Below are 23,125 nucleotides of genomic sequence, written 5' to 3'. Positions count from 1 at the left end.
TGCGATGGTTAATCTTGGTTGTTAGATTTTGTTTTTAAGATTCTTTTAATGGTTTTGTTCCGCATTGCGACTTTATTTCTTTTATGTAGTTTACTGTAATTCTACACTTCGTTTTGATATTGTCGACACGTTTGTAAGCAAATTAATTTAATTTTATATTTCTACATGAATCGTTTGGTGTAAATAAAGTTATGAGGGGTTCACTTAGAGCACTGAGTGTCGTAGCGCGGGTTCGCGTTAAAGGTTAACGTATTTATTTGTTTATTTATTTATTTATTAGCACCTTGAAGGCCCTGAAACAGGTATAAAAGGAATGGGCAGCTCAAATTTGTAGGATAATAAAGAAAGAATAAACACACATTAACAACAAAACAAAAAGGCAGCAACAAAACTTGAGAAAGAAGAAATGAGAAAGAGTCAAACACACTTATATTAAAAAAAAAAGATCCTTATAGATTAAAAAAAATCATTTTTTTATATAAATACGTCTATATTGTTAGTTAAGACAATGTTTTCGGGTATTACTAGGCTGGATGCTAATCGCAAAACCTTACCCGGGGTTAAAAACCGTAGTTTCGACATTCATCGGTTACAGGAACACCATGAGCGAGAACTTGAAAGTGTCATTAGAAAACTCCCTGTAGGCTTCTATTTGAAATCACTTTCCTGGGTTAGTGTAGAGCTGCCTCGATCATCTTCGAAAACAACGCTTCTGCTGACTGAGTAAACATTTCCGAGAAACGTTATTGAGCTATTAATTACTATGTATAGTCCAGTTTGTGACGAAGGAAAGGCACACTCCGCGATTTCATTCTCGAGCAAAATAATAAAAAAAAGTTCAGAAAATTAAGACTAAAAGAGAACGCACACATTGGTGCCGAAACACATAGAATTTATATATATATATATATATATATATATATATATATATATATAGAAAGAAAGAAAGAAAAAAAAACATATTCCTTCGAGGTTACGACTGAAATTGCTGTGAACGTCTAAGCACGAGTTGAACCAGTGTCTATCAAATCACTTAACTTAAATTCACCATTTCGGCACCTTCTATATATACAGCTTTACTTGGCAGATTTTAGCCGGCCTTGCAACTAGTGGTTTTAATATTCTTGAGAAGTATATAGTTTTTTTTTTTTTGTTTTTTTTGCCATAAGGTCTGGTTTTGTTTAGTCAGTGAAGAATGTAGGCTGTGTATGGTAACTGCTAGTTTAAGCCACGAAGGGTATGGCGTGACCCAAGCATGTTACTATCGTATTGCAGCCAGTTAGTTTGCAGCCTTAGCGGATTATTGCACTAAAGTACGAAAAAACGATGCAAGAACCATGAAGCTGATAAGCGGCGACCTGTGTTTTTTTTAGCTGTCGGGGACTATACTTGAACTTGAGCTTATTTATTTCAGCACTATTGTGCTGAGGGCACTAGACAAAAAGCTTTCAAAAGGTAGCTTGACTGGCTCCAGTACCCCTGCACTTACAGGGCATGGTAATAAAGAACACTATACAGTATAATTTGTCTGATGAAAACACCTGCGTACAATTATTTTTTGTTAAACAGTTAATATTATTGCGATGTATAAAAAATATGTTAAGTATTCTAAGCAGTTTATCAGCAATTGACTGCAGTGCGTAATTGGAACGAAGATGACGCACATTCTAGGAATTTCTTTATCGAATATGGATAGGAGATTCACGTGTTGTCAGGTCGGATAAACTATACAAAAAAGAAATAAACTAACCAGTTGAAAATAAATAAGAACATAGCGAACGGTACTCGTATACACTAGCAATTCTCATGACGTTGAGTTTCGAAAACCATGGTTTGGTATTTGTGTCGGAAGGCATGTTTGCAATAAAACGCAGCATTTCCCTTTGGAGGATCGTAAGTTTGTCATTTGGTCGTACCCCAAACCAAATGACAATGGGTAATTTGTGAATTAAACAGAGCCTGATAAATTTGCATTTTAATAATCGCAGGGAACAAAGAGTGACAGTAACATAATATTCCGACAACTTTTGACAACGTCTTAAATAGGTAATCTATGTGAGTATCCCACTGCCTATGTTCTGAAACAAATTTCGCCGAGAATATCGTGCTGCTTCACTTTTTCAAACTGGCCGGTACCAATATTTAGATGACAATTAGTAGTAACGTGCTTATTTACAGTTATAAAACAATATAAAACTTTTCTAAAACTAAGTTTCCCTTGGTTATGAGTTCCTGCATTTTCGCCGCCGACAGACAACTCCTGTTGTCTGCGTACATGATAACACGCGATTGGTTGAAAATATTGACTAGATCGTTTATATACACATTGAACGACAGAGGAACGAGTATGCTGCCCCAGGGGGGAACACCAAACTACAAGAGTTACAAAGAAGAAACATGATCATTCAATGAGACGCGTTGCTTACGATATTCTAAATATGAGTGAATAACTACCAAAGGCATTCCACGTGTACCATAACACAAAGTTTATCAAGGATTGTTAAATAGTCACGACAGTCAAACGCTTTATTGAAGTCAATAAATATTAACTGCTTACGTTTTATACTCTGTATTATTATTCCTTTTTGCAAAATTAAAGCGTACTCCGTAGACTTTTCCGTGAGAAATCTGAACTGGAAGTCAGTTAGCACCGAATGCTTGGTAAAAATGTCGTCCAAACGATGTAATATAATATTTTCCAGCTCTTTAGAAGAAATTGGCAAAACAGAGATAGGTCTATAATTTGTAAATGAATATTTGTATTCACCCCTATGCAGAACAAAAACTTCCGCGAGTTTCATGCTATCTGGAAATATGCCACTGGACAACGCTAAGTTCGATATATATATACTAAAGGGGGGGCCACCACATCGATTACGAATTTAACGGACTTTATTTGCATATCGTCTGTCATGTCTTTGTGGGTATTCAATCCCATGCGGGATAAACGAGGAAGCATGTTCAGTGTGCGCGTTAGAAGTGAGGTTAGTAAAAATGGCAGTTACAGAACTCAGATAGTTAGCTGTATTTCGGGCATACTTTCACCAGAAAGTAAAGGTCCATCTATTGAATTTTTCCGTTTCGTGCGTCAAAGGACTACGCTTATCGACTGCCCAACAATCGCAACACGCTTTTTGTGAATGTCACAAAAAAAAAATAAGTTTGTGATATTTTCTTTACAACCAGATGTGAGTTGATTGCGATACTTCTTAAAAACTGCAAGATCACCGCCATCCTTGGAAAAGAAGCAAGACTGATATCAGCGATTCCTTTTTCTATCATGGTTAAAATAGTTGCGGTTACACATCGTTTTCTTATTCGTTTTTTAAAGGGGCCTTGAATCACGGCTATCTTCCATGCTTTCGAAGTTTTGACAGATGGTTTTACGGGCTTGCCGTGATTGACAGGGTTTAAAGCCGTCACCAACGACGGTGAGAAAATCTATAGTAGCAGGGGCGTAGGATTACGGGTGGAGAACCGCCAACTCTGTCGAAAGTGTTCGTGGAGCTTTAGCTCATGAACAATAAAACAATTTGCAGTACCAATACTAAGAATAAAAAAAATTCCGAAAACTTGTCATTCGAAGAGAGGTCAAGAACCGAGGTGGAGGTATGCTGCAACCCCGTGATCCAGAGATATCGCGCTAGTCACAGAAGGGCTCGCTATCGCGTAATGGCCGCTCACGGCACTTTGGGGCGGAACTTCGTCATTGTTGTGTCTTTTAGTTTCTGTGTCTCTGGATGAACAGCTTATATTCGCCTGCGAATAGCTCGAAGCAAAATTGAGTTTTCTAAATCAAGCATTTTCTTCGCGCTATCCTAACGACAGAGCAACCATAGGCAGCCGCCTATAACCATAAGCGGCTGCCTATGGTTATAGCCATAGGCAGCCGCCTATGGCTGTAACCAAATCAAAGGTGCTAACTAAGAAGGATACCTATTTAATGGTTAAGCTTTTACGTAGAGCAAGCGCGATGATTTTACTGCGTTGCAAGCTAAACACAGAATAAAAAAAAATTATTTTGCTAACGCCGCTATTTCGCCCATCCGCATGCGCATATTAGGTGCGTCGTCACTCCCTCCGGCACTTTTAATTTACGTTGATTCCTCTTTTCCCTTTTACTCTCTACGTTGTGCTTTCTCGCGGTTTGTATGTCTGTTGTGCATCTTCGTTCAATGCGCACGCCCAAAAAAAGGGAAGCGTGCGCGGCCAGCGGTATAGGCTTCCGGGCGACTAATTGGACAACTGGGGCTCTCATGAATTATTCGCCTAATGGCTCCCATTACAGAGCCATTTTTTCTCCACTAGGTTGCGCCGCTGTGGCATCGCATCTCGCGGATAGATTTCTCTTCCCCTCTCCCTCGTTTCTCTCTCACTCTTTACTATCGGCTGTTGCTTTTTTGTCTCTGGTTTTTGTTTCTTACTATTTGTTCCTCTCTATGTTCTCGATAGCTTCTCATTCCGACCGCGTGACTGACTGCAGTTTTTATTTCTTCTGTTTATCTCCGGTTCTATTTCGTTTGTGTTTTTTTTTTTGTCCTCGTTCAATTCGTGCTCTCGTTTATTGGGCCGTTCACTGTTTTATGGTTCGGGAAGGCTTTTCATTCGACTTTGATTTTTCCCTTTCCGCAATCCCTTTTACAGGTTGTCTGTCTCCGCCATAAGGCTAGGCCGTTTTGACAGTTGAACGTAATCTCTGGCGTGTGTACGCTTCCATCACGGTTAACGACTCATCCGAAGCGCTTTTGTGTTGCACCTGCTCACGTTTTAATGGCAGCACCCTGTAACAAAAAAAAAAAAGAAAAGAAACGTGTTACAGGGCTAGTTTGCACAAGGTGAGCATGACGTTGCAACGCAGCGTCGCGACAAAGCGTCTCAACCCCGCTAGATTTTAGACTTTCGTTCCAGTTAATTTAGTGACCGGGATTATGGCTAAATGCTCGGCCGCAAAAGTTCGTGAAGGTAATAGAATACTTGCCTTTTTTGTTACTAAGGATAATTATATTTATTTAATTCTACAAAATCAAATCTGCGGATAAATTTTTTTAGATTTTTATCACCAGGATTAAGATCATTTCTTTGTTTTGTTTATTGCAGAAGAGTGGCTTCCTTACATGTTCCTTACTAATGTTTCCCGAAACTCAAAATAATGAATTGGGCTGCTTTACATATCTTGTCGCAAAACAATTTTGAAATAAAGAATTGCATTCTACCGCCCCATACTTGAACAGTGTTTGTTTCCCCGCGCCTCCAACTGGTGTGCTTACCTCGTCCTAAGAAAGATGGTTCCTCGATTTTCGCCCCACGACTTCACAGAAGTGGTATGCTGTTGCCTATCGCGATCCTGCCTCTGGCGCAGCAAATCAAGTAGATGCGGCGGACGACTGTTCTTCTCTAGGCCGATCCGCAGTCGCAGTCAAACAGTTTACGAAAACCAAATGCAGGCGAGAGTTGAGACACCCAAGCGACAGCGACCCTTCTATCTCCGCTCGCTGGCTAGTGTTTCTTCAATGAACCGCCAGAATCGCGACATCCAACACTCCTGTGATGCAATCTGTTGCCCATCTCAGGACCATACTTTCGATTCTGGGGCGGTATGTAGGACGGTCAGCAGATCGGTCGTAGACGCGTTCGAAGCACCGTACTTTTAGTAATTTCCGTTGACTGTGGCGTTCCCGATAATCCATTTCCCAGAATGCGAAGTCAAGTTCACTTTGTCTTCATATTGCATTAATTAGCTCCCACCCGTATTAGTCCGGTCTTGCTCAAGGTGTCTCTTCTTGCTCAAGGCGTCTCTTCTCGGAACTGTCTTACGAACAAATTAACTGCGGAAATAAGATTACCTTCCCACAGTTATTTTGGATCTGTACACATACTGTCGTCAGTCCGCTGGTAACGATCGTTTTAAAGGTGGTCTCAAAGTGTGCTTCATTTTGACTTTGCGCAAAACAAACAAGTGCACCTCCCCGCCCCCTTTCCCTGTGGGGCTTAGACTAAAATCAACACTTGATCGTCTTCTATAGGAGTTGGGTGAGCGGATCAGCGTTTGCCAACAAAGGGCAGCTCCAGCTCTTTGTTTAGCTTTCCGCCGCCCCTGGTTCTAATGCAAACAGATTCGAGTCAAGCCGGGAATATTTCTTTCGCAAGTATCTAAAATTACGAAACCAAATCCACTCCCTTTCTCCTAGAACCAGTCCCTTCCACTTTGAACACAGAGTAAGTAATAATAATAAAAATAGCATACAGAGCACGCCACGACGGCGTGCTTCTTTTAGACGTACCAAGTTGGAAGCATGCGGACACACTGCAGCTGAGAAGAAAACCAATGGGTGTAAAACAAATAATATAAAAATACGACCAGAAAAAGAAAAACCTGGGGCTGAGAATCCGATAGGGGCGGTGTACTTTCTTTGGTTTCAGATCCTTTTTGTAGATCGGAAGTATCTGCTCGCTGACTTTGGCAAAAGGTTCGCATTAGGCCTCCTAAGACAAAAGGCCGTCATTTATTTATCTCTTGCTTTTCTTTCGAACAAGTCCCTACATCTCCAACCGCCCTACCAAGCTTTTTAAAGCTTTCATTCGAGAAAAAAAAAAACAGCTAAAAGAAAGACACAAAAAGGAGCTAAAAAAAACGCGCGGTCTTCGACGTTTTGCTGCCTTTCCTAACGCAAACAAATGTCCGAAAGTCCGTGCCCTTTCAGCCCCCTTCCCCTCATTTATTCCGCCCTCTTTACATTCGTGTGTAAGCGGTATTTCTCGTGTAGCGTGGCGTCCCCTCCCCCAATCTCCCTCCCTTCGATGGGCAACGTTAACGTAGCGCCCTCTTTTGCCCTTGCTGCGAAGTCACCCAGCGGCACCGCCCCTTTGGTGTAGTTCGCTTCTGATGGATTCCGATAGATGGCGTTTTCTCTTGTAGGCCGATCTTTTTCTTCCCCGCCTGGCGCAATCCGAATTGGGGACCACCTACAAATAACTGTAAGGCCGAAGAGAATAGCATGAAACTAAAAAAGAACGTACAGTGTCTGTACGTGGATAAAGAGTGTACGAATAAAGTATTACGAAGGAAAGACTACGAAACGAAAAAAAAAGGGACAGGAACATACTAATGCGGTCTTTGAATAGCGTGACCTTAGCGTTCTGCGTCCGCTTAGTCAAACCTTCATAATAGCGGCGCTGCTTCAACCAGAATTCGGAGAACACTAATTCTAGACGGTATAGTCTCTCAAGGGGATTCCTATAAAAATCGCGATCATCAGGTATCCCCTCGCATGAACTTAATAGTGTTTGGTTTCATTTTTTTACTTAGGTTATAATTGATACCCGAAGGAAACACGATGGAATTCTTATGTTTGAAATTCTTGGTTAGTGCTAATTTCGACATTAACTTCTTGCTTCACTGATTTACTGTAGACATTACGCATTGTCATTCATTGGGTTTCATTATAAACTTAATGAAAGTTTCAGAGGCGATAGCATCTGTGCGGCGCTATTAGAGGCATTAGCACGACTAAAAAAAATATAGAATAATAATCTCATTCTTTGTTTCATTAGGGAAACAGGGGAACCGAAAGAAAGGGTACAATGACTGCTTGACGAGGCTTCGGGTTCCCTTTACAGCAGGCAAAAAGCAACAAATACAAATTCACAAAAAAAAAAGAAAGAAAAGAAAAAGAGTACCACTTTCAAATGAAACAGACGGTAAGACACTTTGACCACAGCACACACACACACACAAATACAATATAAAGAATAAAAATATAGCATTCAACACATGGCAGTGTGTAGACATGTATACACTACACTTAGCCTACTGTTAGAAAAAACACTGAAAAAATATGCGCTTACCTCTGCCAGCATCATTGCATCAATGTCCAAGCCTGCAACAAAAAACTCATTTAATACGGTAGTCAATTGGTGATTTAATCTCTGGTTAAAATCTCTATAAATCCTTGGTATAGCGAATACCACGTTTCAAGGATATCGATTACTAAAGCAAAGTGCCCGCACCCATTCCTTTCAAAACACTTTAAATCACCGAGAAGACCTTTATGCTAGCCGGGACTTCTACTGAAACAGAATCCATGCAGACCACGCGAATTTTGTATCCAGCGGTGGCCTAGATACAGTGTTGTAGGCGTTACCGAAAAGAAGTAGCGAAATACGTTACTCGTTAATCGCAAATAAAAGTAACGCGTTACCGTCCTACGTTACTTCAAAATAAAAGGAACGGGTTACTGTTACCAATAAAAACAGAGGCACGTTACTTTTATGTTACTTCCTAATTATGAATTAGCACGTTTTACGATTTAGCGTTACAGTTATGCATAAGCGCCATATTTCATGAAACATTATTTCTATGCAAAAATTGAAGCTAATGACTATCTTTTTTACGCTTTCACCTAAATATTCACCAGAAAAAACGCTAAGAAAAACGAAAAAAAAAAAACTCAGCAATTCACATGGCTCGGCGGCTAGAAACACGCAAAAAATTGAAGCGCAACTTTATTTTTTTTTTGTCTTACGTTTTGGGATGAGAATTAAGGGATAGCGCAAGTTCATTACCCGTTACTCGAAATAAGTAACGTAAGTACGTTACCCGTTACTGTTTGAAAAAAAAAAATAACGAGTACGTAAGATGTTCCCGTAAAAAGTAACGTGTTACCGGTAACGTCGTTACTTACAACGCGTTACTGCCACCATTGCTGAGATGGCGCCACTTGCGCTCCATATAAGGTGAAACCAATTTATTCCTGCGCTGTATGAGCCCATTCTCACGATGCACTCAGCAGCAATGCACTCGCCTAAATAAAAAGACAGATGGTAAATCCACGAATAGCTCCTTTAAATCGGGCGCCAGCTTGCGCCATCTATCCGCTGAACACCAATAGACCGATCTCACCAGCCAGTTGGACTACGCCACCGCTGCCGCAATGCATCGAGGGAACTTTAGTCTTTGTGCACGTGCGACAACCTCGCTGGAGCTCTGCGTGTGTTAAGCACGAGACGGCACGAGCCCTCTCCTGCACTGCCGTTGGCATCTTGTGAACTAAAGTTATGGCAGCGTCACGCATGCGTCGAACGCTTGGTGAGATCGGTCTATTATTGACTCGATCGATGATGGTCCTCGTGGTTTTACCCTCCAATTTTTTAAATTGGTTCTCATTCCAGGTGGCCTGGCTGCGCGTGGAGAGCAAGACCATCCTGACCATCCACAAGAGCGTGATCACGCAGAACTACCGCGTGCACTTGAGTCCGTCGGACCGCAGCTGGCTGCTCGTCATCGACGGGGTCACCGAGGCCGACCGGGGCGGCTACATGTGCCAGGTGAACACGGTGCCCATGCGCAGCCAGGTCGGCTACCTCGACGTGCTCGGTGAGTGTACACGCACTCTCATGTCCCTCGACTCTCCCGGCACGTGTCGCAGGTGCAGTTGATCAGATAGCTGGAGTTATGTACGTGTCAGGAATGCACTTCTAACTTGCAGCGTAACCTTGTGGATACCCATCAGTGTCACCACGTTAAAGGCCGACGACCAGACTTGAGATTCTGCAAGGCAGAAGATCTTCCTCACCATGGGGGAGAAAGAAACAGGAAATGCTGGAAAGTGTAGAAGGGGGAGAGGAGGAAGCGGGGGAAAAGTGAAAAGCACGAACTGGTCGTCGGTCTTTAAACTCACTACGCGCCAAGCCGCCGCAATGCGATAGGTTGGCACGTATACTTTGGCAACTCCGAGTCACCGCTGCAAGAATCAGACGGAGATAGGTCGTGCTGATTATAACGCTGACCAATTCAACCCTTTCGCTCATTTCAATATCTCGCTGACTGCCAAGTGATCATCGTCATGACGTCAGTTATTGACGTTGCATTCCGCCCTCTATCACGCGCACCAAATAGTAAACTCAGCCGCGCGCCAGACCCTGGAAACAAACCTCAGCTGTCCTCTTCATACCACAGCCCTGGTCGATCGCCATATCCGTCTACTCGCAAGTTATTTCTGAGTTCGGATCGAAGAGCGAGAACGTTGTCGTGTTTGTAGAAGCATATCTTAACATGTAACCGTCTACCTCCCCCCCCTCTTTTCTCTACGTCGACCGAGATGCCGACGTCTCTGTCTTTTCCTTCTCTCCCACCGTCATCACTTTTCGTAGAACCCTTTCGATGATATGACAACGTTGTCCGTTTATGTAGACGTATTAGGAGCTTGCTGTCTCCACTACACTCTTTCTCTTCCTTTTTCTTTTTCCCTATCTCTCTTTTTTCTCGCGGGAGCGATGGAATCGATGCCCACATCGATCTGTATCGCGTATCGAACGACTTCCCTCACTGCCGGCGAGAACCAGCGGCTCCGTTTGCTCTGCGCCAGACCGGTGACCGCAGAATCGAAGTCCCTCCATGGGGCGACACAAAGGCACCGCCCTTTTCTATGGCGCGCCCGGCCTTCTCTCACCTCCATCTCTTGGGCCAATCTTTAGAGATATCGTTCTCTCATCAAAAACACCTCATCAGCTCCAATCCGTCCTCCTTTCCCGGTTTTATCTTCTTTCCTTTTCCATCCATCGGCCTGCGTTCAGAGCTGCTGTCTTGACACTCCGGTGCTTGTCGATGGCAGACATTGAGCTGTCTGTAGTGCGGTGAGCGAGATTGGACGAGAGGCGGATTGCGAGCTCCGAGGTCTCCTGGCTCGGCAAGAGCCCTTCTACCGCAGATGAAATTACTTCACTGCAGCTTGATTAATATGACGGGACCTCAGAGCGAATTATTCGGTGACGACAAGTCTTGTGATTTAGAGGAATAGGAGGTGTGTGGCTGAATTGCCTGTCCAAGGGTGACATTACTCGCCTCATCACGCCTACGTAAAACTTTGTAGTTAAAATTTCATGGCACGGCTTGACTACTGTACTGAGGTCGAGCGTAGCTTATTCTTAAAATACGATATGCGCTTGAAATAAAAGAACTTCATTAAATTTAAATTGTAGGTAATTAGCTAAATAATTAACCCATTTTGCTTTCTTTTCTTATTGGCCATCATGGCCACCAAATTGACCCAAAGGCTAAAAACATTCTAACTGAAGTTCCTACCATTTTCTTAATTACAACAAAGCTAAAAAAAAAAAAATCATCGTCTTAAAATTTACCTTACGTAAGTCCACATCTGCTGGGTGTTCATATTTCACACTTTATTGAAATTATTAATTCTACAGTCTGAAATTACGAGGCAGAGGAAACGTTCGCGGTAGGAGCTATGAGGCATGACGGACCAAATTACGTTGATGCATGCTTTTCATATATCAAAAGTTAGGCAGCGTTTTGATGTGCAACCTTGAAAATCCAGTTAATACTTCTACAAATGTTACATTTAGGACAGGAGATTGAACTGACGTATCTAATCTTGTTGTTTTATAGTTATATTGGTCATATTTATGGCTCCGTGTTTTCGGATAAACCCGAAAAACTCCGAAAAACACCCGCCGGTAAAATTATGGTCAATTCGGATTTATCCGATAAACTCCGAATGTTTACGTGTCAATGTTTTTATTTTTTTTTTTTTAGTTTGATCAGCACAGTGTCAATCGTCCTGGGAAAATTACACCATAATTATCTTTCAAATCTCGGACCGTTGTCAACAGGGGTCTTGCCGCTTGTCTCTTCAAGGTTGATTCAGGGCAACAGGTCGTTCGTTGTACATCCGGGTCACGACAAAAGGCACTCTTTTGGTTTCCGGTTTGGGCCATGCGATTTGTGATTCAGAGAAAGCAAAGGGTATGTATTGGTAACAGTGAAAGCTATGGACCATAGGGATTGTATAAAATTGGGAAGAAGAGCAGTTCAAACTCTCTATTACCTCCTTAACCACTCCACCTCACGCGGCCGCGGGCTAGATTGATGAAATAGGGTGGGGTGACTACGAGCTTCCTAGCGACTACGTCCGGGAGTTTATTGATTTTAAGGTGTCGGCGTTTATCGAAGTGCCACTTGTGTGTGACTTTTGTCGTGGATAAACAGCGCTACGTCCGTGTCACTTCTTTGTCTGGTCCTCGTCTTTTCGCGCTGTTTTTAATTCCGATGGAGAAATTAGTATTGCCAATGGCAATGGCACCAACGCCAAATTCAACTGAAAATATTTCAATTGATACAAGCGCGTCTTCTTTTTTTAAAACCTGGAATACGTTTACATTCGGTTATTATTTATTTATCAATTTTAATAGGAAACACGACAAAATTAAACTCCGAATTTCGGAGAATTGGGAATCAAAAAAATATAAACTCGGATAAACTCCGAATCTTCGACAAAAAATAAACTCCGAAAAACACCCTCCGAATTTGACGAAAAATAAACTCCGAAAACACGGAGCCCTAGTCATATTGTAGAAACAGCGCAAAAGACATGGACGGAGCAGAACAAACACGCAAACTGGACGAGCGCTGACTCGCAACTGAAGTTTTTATCGCTTGAAACAGAAGGGACGAACGTACCATAAAGGAAGGCACCAAACAGGCACTATCAGTGATACATTTGCCAAAACCAACGTTAATAGAATCACTCAATTGGTTAACTGCTATAGAGCCTGTTCTGAAAACGTGGCACCGATCCGCACTCGAGAACCGAGCTAATGGCGATCGCAACGCCGCCATTTCTCCCGCAGCGTCCACTCGAGGAACTGCACGGCTGCTTGTATTGGTCCGGGAGTATCGCATTCGATAGAATCGGCCGTTTTGGCGCTTAAACGTATACGCTAGAAGGGGTTTCAGGGATGCCAATCCCCGTCTCCCAAGCGGACGCGCCGCGAAATACTACCGAAGTTGAGATGCGCCTAGGTCGGGACGTGCTACCTGAAATCACCGGTGAGACATGGTTGTATAAAAGCAATATTAATTTTGCCGTAAGGCCTTCTAAACTAAAAATTAAAGAAAAAATATCACGCACCTGTTATTTTGTACTAATCTCCAATAAACGTTCTTGCAAAGAGAGCTTTCTTTTTCGTTTGTGTTTACGCAAAAGCTTGCTTTCTCAGAGCTTAAGGTGACCACAGCAAAGAAAAAAGATTGACCCGCCATCTTCGCACCTCAAGCGTGGGAGTTTCGGTACTTTGGAAACGTTCGGTGACTCTAGCAGTAGCCATATAAGGCCACTTTCATGTTTCAACTTGCCCCGCAGGGGGCACCTGTGAAAGCAGGTGTTTGGAGAGTGGCGTCTCCACGGACCCCGAACCATGCGGGTTCGCCCGCCCACGTCTGGCTGTGCGTGGCTTTCCCGTGTCTGGGGAAAAGGGAATCCTGGTGGTTGAGCTGAGCCCGGGGTAGGTTTGGACCCTTCGGGGCCCCCCGGGTGAGGCAATACACCACTTCGGCCCCCGCTTCTCATAGACGGGAGTCCTGGTAAGGCCCGGCCAGGATGATTCAGTCTAGTCGCCATTTCTTCTACTATCCCCTCCGATCTCTCACTTTTACCTTTCCTGTTTCCTTTACTTCTCTCTCACTTATCTTACTCCTTCTTCACCCCTCTTTGGCGGCAAGGGCTAACCTTGGGTGGCAATGGACCTCTGTCTTGACCCACACTTGGGTATAGTTTCCCGGCAGCACTGTTAGCGTAACGTCTCCAGCCAAGCCCTTCTTGTTATGGTGCGTTACCTAACCCCTTGTTGGGCTCGGTGGTGGGCGGTGCACCGCGGATTCTGAACACCTTTTGCCCTCCTATGGCGCCCCACCCCTCTAAACCCCGTTCAGGGCAAGCCTTTAAAAGGCGTTGTCTTGAACCCAAGATTACTGACAAAGATCCTGAAATTGAAACATTTACAAAGTTGTTCATTGTTCATTCGCTCGATGAACATAAACCTGTTGCAAAGCTGTCGCCTTTTGTTGTTGCCAAAGTACTGGAAAACCTTGTCGGGTTCTCCTACAAGGCTAAAAAGCAGCACTCCGGAGACCTCTTAGTGGAGGTAACCACCAAAAAACAAAGTGAAGCGATCCTGAAGTTGACTAGTTTTCTTGATGTCAAAGTGTCAGTTAGCCCTCACCGCACGCTCAACACCATCCGTGGGGTCCACTCCGAGGACGACTTCTTGCACACTAGTGAGGAAGAACTCCTCGAGGGACTCCAAGGTGTTGGTGTTGTTGCTGTTAAGCGCATTATATTCCGAAAAAATGGTGAGGAAATCCCTTCCAAACACGTCATTCTTACATTTGAACGACACACACTGCCAGAAACCATCAAGGCAGGATACCTTAATTGCCGCATCCGCCCCTATGTCCCCAACCCCCAGCGGTGCTTCCGTTGCCAGCGCTTTGGCCACGGATCGCGCAGCTGTCGAGGGAGAGAGACTTGCGCAAAGTGTGGTAGCCACGACCATCAAGCCGACATCTGTGAAGATGTCATTTCCTGTGCCAACTGCAAGGGTCCTCACCCTGCCTACTCTCGCTCTTGCCCCTTGTGGCGACAAGAGAAAGAAATCCTTACCCTGAGAGCCAAAGAAAACATTTCATATCCAGAAGCTAAGCAAAGATTCTCCTTTCTTTCAAAAGGCACGTACTCCGACGCGGTGCGCAGGGGCCCTCAACCGCGAACGGAATCGAAGGCCACCCAGGTCTCGCCTGAAGCCCTGGCAGTGGCCCTTCGGGCCCCAACCCCCCCGCGGGGGCAGCAGCTCCCCCCACTTTGTGGAGGGAGTACACCAGCTGCCCCCAGGTCTAAGGACAGGCAGGCAACGCCATTGCCAGTCCTTACTTCGTCGCCCTCCCCCAGTGAGAAGGAGCGACACTCCCGCCCCAACTCACTGGAGAGGGCCTCCTCCAAAGAGCGGCACAACTCTCGTGCTGCTCTCCCAGTATCCAAGGGGCCGGAGCAGGCAGAGTTGAAAGACGCTCTGCCCAGCACCTCCGCTGCCTCTTCCGCTGGTCGCGGCCGGGGCATGGCTCCCCGTGATCCAAGTCGGAAGAAAACACTGGCTAACACCAGCGACACGACTCAAGAGGCAGACTTGTCCATGGAGTTAGACGATTTGGCTGCTCCTGCTTCTGACCCGGATAGTATGGAGTGGCAGACGCAGACCCGTGCTGGGAAGAACAAAAAACCGGTAACTGCGCCGAAGTAATCCAAGTTGTCTCTCTCCCTAGTTTTAATCTTTTTACTACCGAGTTTTATTGATTTACATTTTCCGATTTTAAACAAATTTTATAAATGGCAAAAGTAAATTTTTTGCAATGGAACTGTCGCGGTCTTTAAGAAATATTGATGATATAAATCATTTCATGGATGAGCTTCGGCCGATAGCTCTTGCTTTTCAGGAAACTCATCTCCATGATCGCTCTCCTCATATTTTAAGACGTCACCGGGTCTTTAGGAAAGACCGTCTTAGTGATACTGCCTCTGGTGGCGTGGCAGTGGTTGTACAAGGTAGGGTCGCCTGCTCTGAGGTCCCGCTCTGCACACCACTTGAAGCTGTGGCAGTGCGCCTTCTTTTAGACCGCCTCATAACTGTAGTATCACTTTATTTACCACCTAATACTCCATTTCATCTTAGTGAATTGCAGGGTCTTGCAGATCAGCTGCCACAACCCTTTATCATTCTAGGCGATTTTAATGCCCATCACCCCCTTTGGGGTAGTATCCGTCAAGACTCTCGTGGAGGTGTAGTTGAACGTTTTTTATTGGCATCTGGGCTATGCCTTCTTAATGGGAGAGAGCCAACATTTTTCAGTGCAGCTCACACCACATTTACATCCATAGATCTGTCGATTTCATCGCCCTCATTGTTTCCTTGCTTTACTTGGAATGTTCTTAACAACCCTTTTGGCAGTGATCACTTTCCGATTGTTTTAAAGAGCGTTGTTCAGCTGCCCTCACTTTTGAAACGTATCCCTAGGTGGAAGTTAGATAAAGCTGACTGGTCACTTTTTGGGTTACATTCCACCTTGGACCCTTCTCTGCTTTCTTCTATGTCACCCGAAGATGCTACACTGTATATTACTGAGCAGATACTAAATGCTGCTGAGGTGTCTATTCCACGAACCTCTGGTAATGTGCCAAAAAAATGCAAACCATGGTGGAACAAGGAGTGTGCCACAACCTTAACGGATCAAAACAGGGCTTGGGGCAAATTTCGCAGATATCCCACATCACGTAATCTCGCAGAGTTCAGGCAGCGGAAAGCTAAAGCCTGTTGGACCAGGAAACAGTCAAAATGGAAATCCTGGATGAAGTATGTTTCTTCTATAAATAGTTTTGTGCCAGCCAAGGAGGTTTGGGATAGATACAGGAAAATAAATGGAGACTATAGGTGCTATACAATTCCTACTTTTGATCCCCCTTCTTCATCTTTAGTTGACATCGGCAACATCCTTGGTGAACATTTTTATAGCACATCCAGCTCGGCAAACTACAGTGATTCGTTCAGTAGATTTAAATCTCGTGCAGAGCGGCAAAATATCTCCATGTCTGGAGGAGACTCTGAGCCTTATAACCAGCCTTTCACGCAGTGTGAACTTGAAATGGCACTTGACATAACGAGGGTTTCTGCTCCAAGGCCCGACGCAGTTCATTATGAAATGCTTCGTCGCCTTTCTCCTGAATCCCTGAAAAGTCTTCTCTTGTTCTTCAATTTATTGTGGGAAAAAGCCTGCTTTCCCCATGCCTGGAAGCATGCACATGTCATCCCGCTCCTAAAGCCACAGAAAGACCCTTCACTACCATCAAGTTACCGTCCCATTGCTCTGACGAGCTGTGTCGGGAAAACATTTGAAAGACTTATAAACAGGCGGTTAATATACATATTAGAAAGGCAAAAGGTTCTTGACAAATATCAGTGCGGGTTTTGCCGAGGTCGATCTACTCTCGATAATTTGGTTCGCCTGGAAACCGTTATACGCAAAGCATTTGTGAACAAGCAGCACTGTGTTGCAGTGTTTTTTTACTTAGACAAGGCATATGATACCACTTGGAGATATGGTATCCTGAAATACTTGTATGCTTGCAATATCCGTGGTAAGATGTTGCAATGCATTAAGAACTTTTTAACAAACAGAACCTTTCAAGTCCGGCTTGGCAGCACCCTTTCTAAACCTTTTGTTCAAGAAAACGGAGTCCCACAGGGGGGCATTTTGAGCGTCACTTTGTTTATACTGAAAATGAATTCTCTCGCACAAATGCTACCTCGGTCTATTTCCTACTCTCTTTATGCCGACGATATACAGATCTCCTCATCTTCTTGCAATCTTTCTAGTTGTGAGCGGCAGTTACAACTGGCTATAAACAAACTTTGTAAGTGGGCGGACGAAAATGGCTTCAAGTTCTCTGTTGCAAAGACAGTCTGTGTGCCTTTTTCCCTACGTCGCGGGCTTTCCTTAGACCCAGCTTTGGAACTAAACGGTACTCTGATCCCTGTTAGGAAGGAGCACAGGTTTCTTGGTGTTATATTTGACAAAAAACTTACCTTCATTCCCCACCTGAGATTTCTCAAGGAAATTTGCCTTCGTTCCACAAACCTTCTGAAAGTTTTGGCTCATAAATCATGGGGGTCGGATCGGAAATGTCTGTTGCATTTGTACGCCGCGCTTGTGCGATCTCGTATCGATTATGGCGCCGTGGTGTACGGATCAGCTCGCCCATCTGCTCTCAGGATGTTGGGTCTCGTACATCATCTTGGCTTGCGTTTGGCAACAGGTGCTTTTCGGACATCGCCTGTACTTAGTTTGTATGCGGAATCAAATGAGATGTCGCTGTCTAAAAGACGTCAATACCTCAGCCTAACCTACGCGTCTAAGATCCTAGCAAACCCTGATCACCCAACGTATCATTCCGTACAAAGATCTCAATTCTACCGTCTCTTTGAAAATAAGCCAAGCATTGTGAGACCCTTAAGTTTTCGTATAGAGCAATTTTGTTCCTCACTTCAACTTCATCTGGACGAACTTAACCTAATTCAGAACACAGCCTGCGTTACGCCCTGGAATGTGGTGCGTGTTTTTTGCGACTGGACTTTAACTAAGTTTAATAAGAATAGCATATCTGCTCTTGTGATTCAGCAGGAATTCCTAGACCTGGAAGAGAAATATAAAGATTATGCTCACTTTTACACGGACGGTGCCAAGACTTCATCGTTTGTCGGGTGTGCCGTGCATTCAGGTCGTTTTGTAAAAGTTAATCGTCTAGAGAAATTTGCGAGTATATTTACTGCTGAAATCTATGCTGTGTCTTTTGCATTGGATTATATTCTGAAGACTAAAACTAGACGGGCCGTAATATTTGTGGACTCTCAAAGTGCTATTACTGCAATATGCTCTCTAAAAGCCACTAAGAATATGCTTGTGGAACAGGTGCGAAGTAAACTTAACGGAGCTTTACGTAAGGGTCACAATATAAAATTCTGCTGGGTTCCGAGTCATATGGGTATAAAGGGTAATGAGGAGGCAGACAGGCTCGCTGCATCTTCAGGTAACTTCTCTAAATATCAAGCAAGCTTGCCCTATCAGGATATCAAATCATTAATTAAGTCATCACTTTTTAGTTTGTGGCAGACAGAGTGGGCCATGGAATCTAATAACAAGCTCCGTGTAAGCAAACCAGTCCTTGGGTCTTGGGAGAGCTCCTCACTTAAGAACCGCTTTCACGAAGTTGTATTGTGCCGGCTTCAAATCGGGCACTCCTTCCTTACACACAGATATCTCCTTTGTGGGGAGGATCCACCAGTTTGTGAGCACTGTGGAGACAATCTTACTATACTTCATATTTTGTGGATCTGCCCGGAATTCGACATTGAACGACGCGCTCATTTTCCTGAGTTTTTTAGATTTTGTATTCCATTTCATCCCGCTCTTTTGCTGGGAAAGCACCCTCTCGTTCCTCTTGATCGAGTTTTATCATATATTACTAGTACTGGCCTTATACACCAGATCTAATCCCAGTTTTTTTCAGGATCATCTTTTTGTAATGAAGTAACTATAGGAGTTTCATCAGTTAATTTAGTCTGGCGCAGTATGGCCTCCGTTGCTGTTGCGCCATAAAACCCGCAAACAACAACAAAATGTTTCAACTTGTCGCTAAAGGCTGGCGTTGTTATCGTATCTAGCTCGGTCTCGACGGACGCCAGCGGCCCAGGATCAACGGTGAGTTTCCCAACTGAGCGTTTTAGTAACGTTGGCCAAATCCCTTGTCCTATCAGCCACCTCATAGCCATCACATCACCATGTGGCCACTTCTCACTCTAGTTCGCAAAAATTCAGTCTTTCTTGTTTTTTTTTTTTATATTCTGGAAAGCGTTATTGACGCTTTAATTACGCACTGATCCCCCAGCGGAACAATAGTGAGTTATAGTATCACGTATACGAACAAACACAAGCGCTATGCGCTTGCGTTAGCGTTGCGTGTTCCACGCTGCGCATGCGCGAAGTCGCCATGCGCCAATTCAGGGCCGCGGTTTGGGCTCCGCGCACGCGCAGTATGGAGCACGCAACGCTAACGCAAATGCACAGGGCTTGCGTTTGCTCGTATACGCAATACTAAACCTCACTCATGTGAAAAGCCTCGAGCACCTCCCTGTCATTCTATCTTTGTTTCTTTCTAAAATTGTAGCGTCACCAAAGGACAGTTTACACTTGCACGTTTAACAATGCAATGGGAGGTGTCCTTCGACCGTGGCAGCAAGTGTGTAGTTAGGATCTTTGAGCTTAACGTTTAAACACCTTCCGGTCTGCCCGACATAACACTTTTTTACCCAAGGGGGGGGGGGGGGGGATATGTAGATAACCTCCTCACAGCATCTTACGAAGGGCTTCGCGTGTTTCTTTTAGAGTGCAGCTCTCAGGCGCCCGTTTCCGGCTTGAGCAGCGTCGCCGTCGGCGTCGGCGTAAATGCGCGTTGCAATATGGGACGTTTCCCATAATGACGTCACATGTGACGTCACGAGGGTAACGAATGATGAGAAAGGAGGAGGAGGAAGGAATATTTTTCGCTAAATTTAGCGGAAGAAATTCCCCGCTAGATTTAGTGGAAAAAAATGCCCGCTATATTTAGCAGAAAAATCTCCCCGCTAAATTTAACGAAAAAACTTCCCGGATATATTTAGAAGGAGAATTTTTTTCCGTTGAATTTAGCGGGGACAAAAGAGGAAAAGGGGGAGGAGGGGAATACCCTCCCCTCCGTACTCTACCCTCCTCCTCCTCGAGAGCTGCGCTCTAAATCGGCATTACAGGGAGTAGTAAACGTCTTTCATTTTTTGCCCCCCCCCCCCTTTTTTTTTAGAACACTTCCAGCCCTCGCGTTTACTTATGGCACATATTTGTTTCAATCTCTTGGGGTATGAAAACACCACCTTTATGTTATATCGGCTTCCGGCGTTCTTTACACCGTGGGATACTTTCTGTAGATAAGGGATTACTACAAGCCTTGTATTCTCGAAGCTGGGCTTTCTCGCTTAAGATCATTTAGTCTGTTTCAATAGAGTGCTCGCAACACTGATCTCTATGTCTATTTGCTGGATCGCGTTTGACCAGCTCCTCCTATGGACCGGAATGCGGTCACTGGCGGCCATCTTTAGGTAGAGTTATATCATCTCTAGCCATCATAGTAATATGGCGGACAGCGCAATGGCGGCAGGCTGCCGTGAAAATAGCCGTAGATCTAGTACACTGTACCGTGGGTGACATTTCGTGCTTGATTGAAGTTGTTCGACGAAGCAGATTCTTGAAACCCGGCGTGAACGGTAGCCTCATCTTTGAGGACCCGGCAAAAGTTCTACGAAAGCGCAGCACCGGGGGAAAGCAGCGCAGCTCGCATCAAAAGCAGACTCCGTACCGTCGTCTGCTTTCGATGCTTCTTTCGATGCGACTTTCGATACGTGCTGTGCTGCTTTTCTCCCGGTGCTGCGATTTCGTGAAACTTTTACCAGGTCCTCAAAAACCGGACTACTGTTCACGCCAGGTTTCAAAAACATGTTTCGTCAAATAATTTTTATCAAGCACGCAATATCACCCACGCTATTTTGACCGCAGCCTGCCAACCCACCTGCCAAAACGCTCTCTGCCATGGATGGATGATAGCGGCTGCAGCAGCTTACATTGGCTAGAGGTGATATATCTCTACCTAAAGATGGCCGCCAGTTACCGCATTCGCGGAGCGGGCAAACGCGATCCAGCAATTGTCATAGAGATCAGTGGCTCGCAACGTCAAACAGTAATGGCGCCGGAAACCCCGCTCTTCATAACCTATCAGCCCCTGTTCCGAAACTCTCATCCACAATACGACTGTTTCAAGGCCGCCCCCAAGCGGAGATCGCTGCGCCCCTTTTAGCCAGGTGACCTATTGGTCACATGGAATATTACTCGCCGATGGCACTAGTGGCTAGCTCTGGTGCCCGAGCTAGATAGCAATGTTGATAAGTCGGCGACATCAGGTTACAAAATTGCTCGATTTATCTTTAGAAGTGAGCGTCGTACTCTTCTGTTTGAATCCGGAACGTTCACTCGTAAATTAGTTATCTATCGATCTTAAAATATTCACACACACACACACAAAAAAAAACATTTGGCGTTTAGAATAGTGTCTACACACGTTTGGCAGAAATCAAACGCCCATTGTAAAAATAATACAGAAAAATCACGAAACCACGGTCGAGTTGCTCGATCTAATTAATAAAAAAAGTACCATCAAACTGCGATGCTGCTCGTCCTCACTGCTCGCGGCGCAGATTAAAAAAAAATTCAATTACTGATATCATGAGTGCACGTAAGCATTTCACATAGTGGAAGCGGCTGCCCCCTGTTAGGCAAATGTCATCACCACAGACGTTTCGTTTGTTCCCAATTGTTTTCGTGCAATGCGCCCTAGTTTCTTGCGGGCGACAGACCTTGCCTTCGCACGCTGTCTTAGTTGCAGACCTGCGATAGAGGAACGTCTGTACCTCCACTCGCAGTACTTAATAAAAAATCTCACAATAGAGAAGTGGCTCCCAACATTGCACGTCATTATCCACTAATAAATGTGTTTCGTCAAGAACTTCTTTAAAGATTCACAAAACTTCGTTTGGGAGCTTTAAAGAGGTCTAGACTCGACACCCCCTCTCTTTTTCTCTCTCGGTTAATCACATCTTGTTAAACGCATTCAATCAATCTACACTATTGTTTACCTTTCCTTGTTAATAAAACAAATTCGGGATGGCCGAAGAATGTTCTCGTATCAACTGTTTGGCTAATGCATCTCTTAACTGCAGGCCGCTTCTGGGGGATCACTACGGTTCTATCGAGTTTATGCTATTTATTCTTAACGAGAGTTTCGACTGGGCGACATGTTTTTAGCATACGCGAAGCCGATAGCGGGCCCCATAACGACAGCGCGGACGTGTTGTCGGAGAGCCAAGTTAATCACGTGACAGTCTGGATGGTTGACCTCTCAATCAACCGGGTTTCGATGGCCTTCCGAACCCAAGAAGACAAGGCGCGCGCGAGCCTAACAACGTGCAAAAAAAAAACAAAAACAAAACAATAACAACAACAGCAAAAACAACAACAGCAACAATCGCGTAAAAGATATAAAAGTGCGCGCCGAAATGAAAGCGCGGGAAAAAGAAAAAAAGAAAAATAGCGGGAAAACCAAAAGAGCGCTTCGTCGCTCGCGTATCTCGGGCTTCGTTCGAGCGGAAAAATTGGAGCAGACAGCGCAACATGAAAGCGGCTCTGTCGGGTTCATCCATCGGGCAGGCTCGCGGTAATGAACCGCTGAGAGGCTTGTACAGCGCATGCGCGTGTAAGACGATGAAAAACTGCCCCTATGATTGCTATTTTTTTCTTTTTTTGCTTTCGCGTTTGATTGTTGTTGTTTCTTAGCACAGCCTTTTTTGTGTGTGTGTGTTTGTGCGGGTTTGGTAGTACTTTGGTTGGGAACACAGTGAGTTAAGAAATCTTTCGCCGGAGTTTCTGGATCCTTTTATTGCGAAAGGGGTCAAAGCAGGGATTCGTAAGCACTAGATGTGTTCTACTAATCTAAGGGCAAAGACTCGATATCAGTGCAAGAAGCTAACCTGGTTTTCCACGTGTCTGTATGCGCGACAAGTGTAAAGTGAGACTTCTTTATACGGTGAATCATGTTTCAACCTTATTCAAAGTCCGCAAAAAAAAAAAAAAAAATGACACCGTATC

General features: G+C 44.4%; 1 protein-coding gene across 1 annotated transcript in view; it reads left to right on the top strand.

Annotated features, from left to right (window-relative positions):
* Positions 1-23,125, top strand: part of LOC8041106 (lachesin) — a 150,135-nt gene that overhangs the window by 113,182 nt on the left and 13,828 nt on the right. Inside the window, exon 5 of the mRNA XM_029989206.4 lies at positions 9,169-9,373. Coding sequence (XP_029845066.4) covers positions 9,169-9,373 — 205 coding nt within the window. The remainder of the gene's footprint in view (positions 1-9,168; positions 9,374-23,125) is intronic.

This window comes from Ixodes scapularis, unplaced genomic scaffold, assembly GCF_016920785.2.
Source record: "Ixodes scapularis isolate PalLabHiFi unplaced genomic scaffold, ASM1692078v2 PGA_scaffold11__112_contigs__length_91849675, whole genome shotgun sequence".
NCBI lineage: Eukaryota > Metazoa > Arthropoda > Arachnida > Ixodida > Ixodidae > Ixodes > Ixodes scapularis.
The sequence above is the reverse complement of the archived record's forward strand: the minus strand, read 5'-3'. Positions and strand labels throughout refer to the sequence as shown.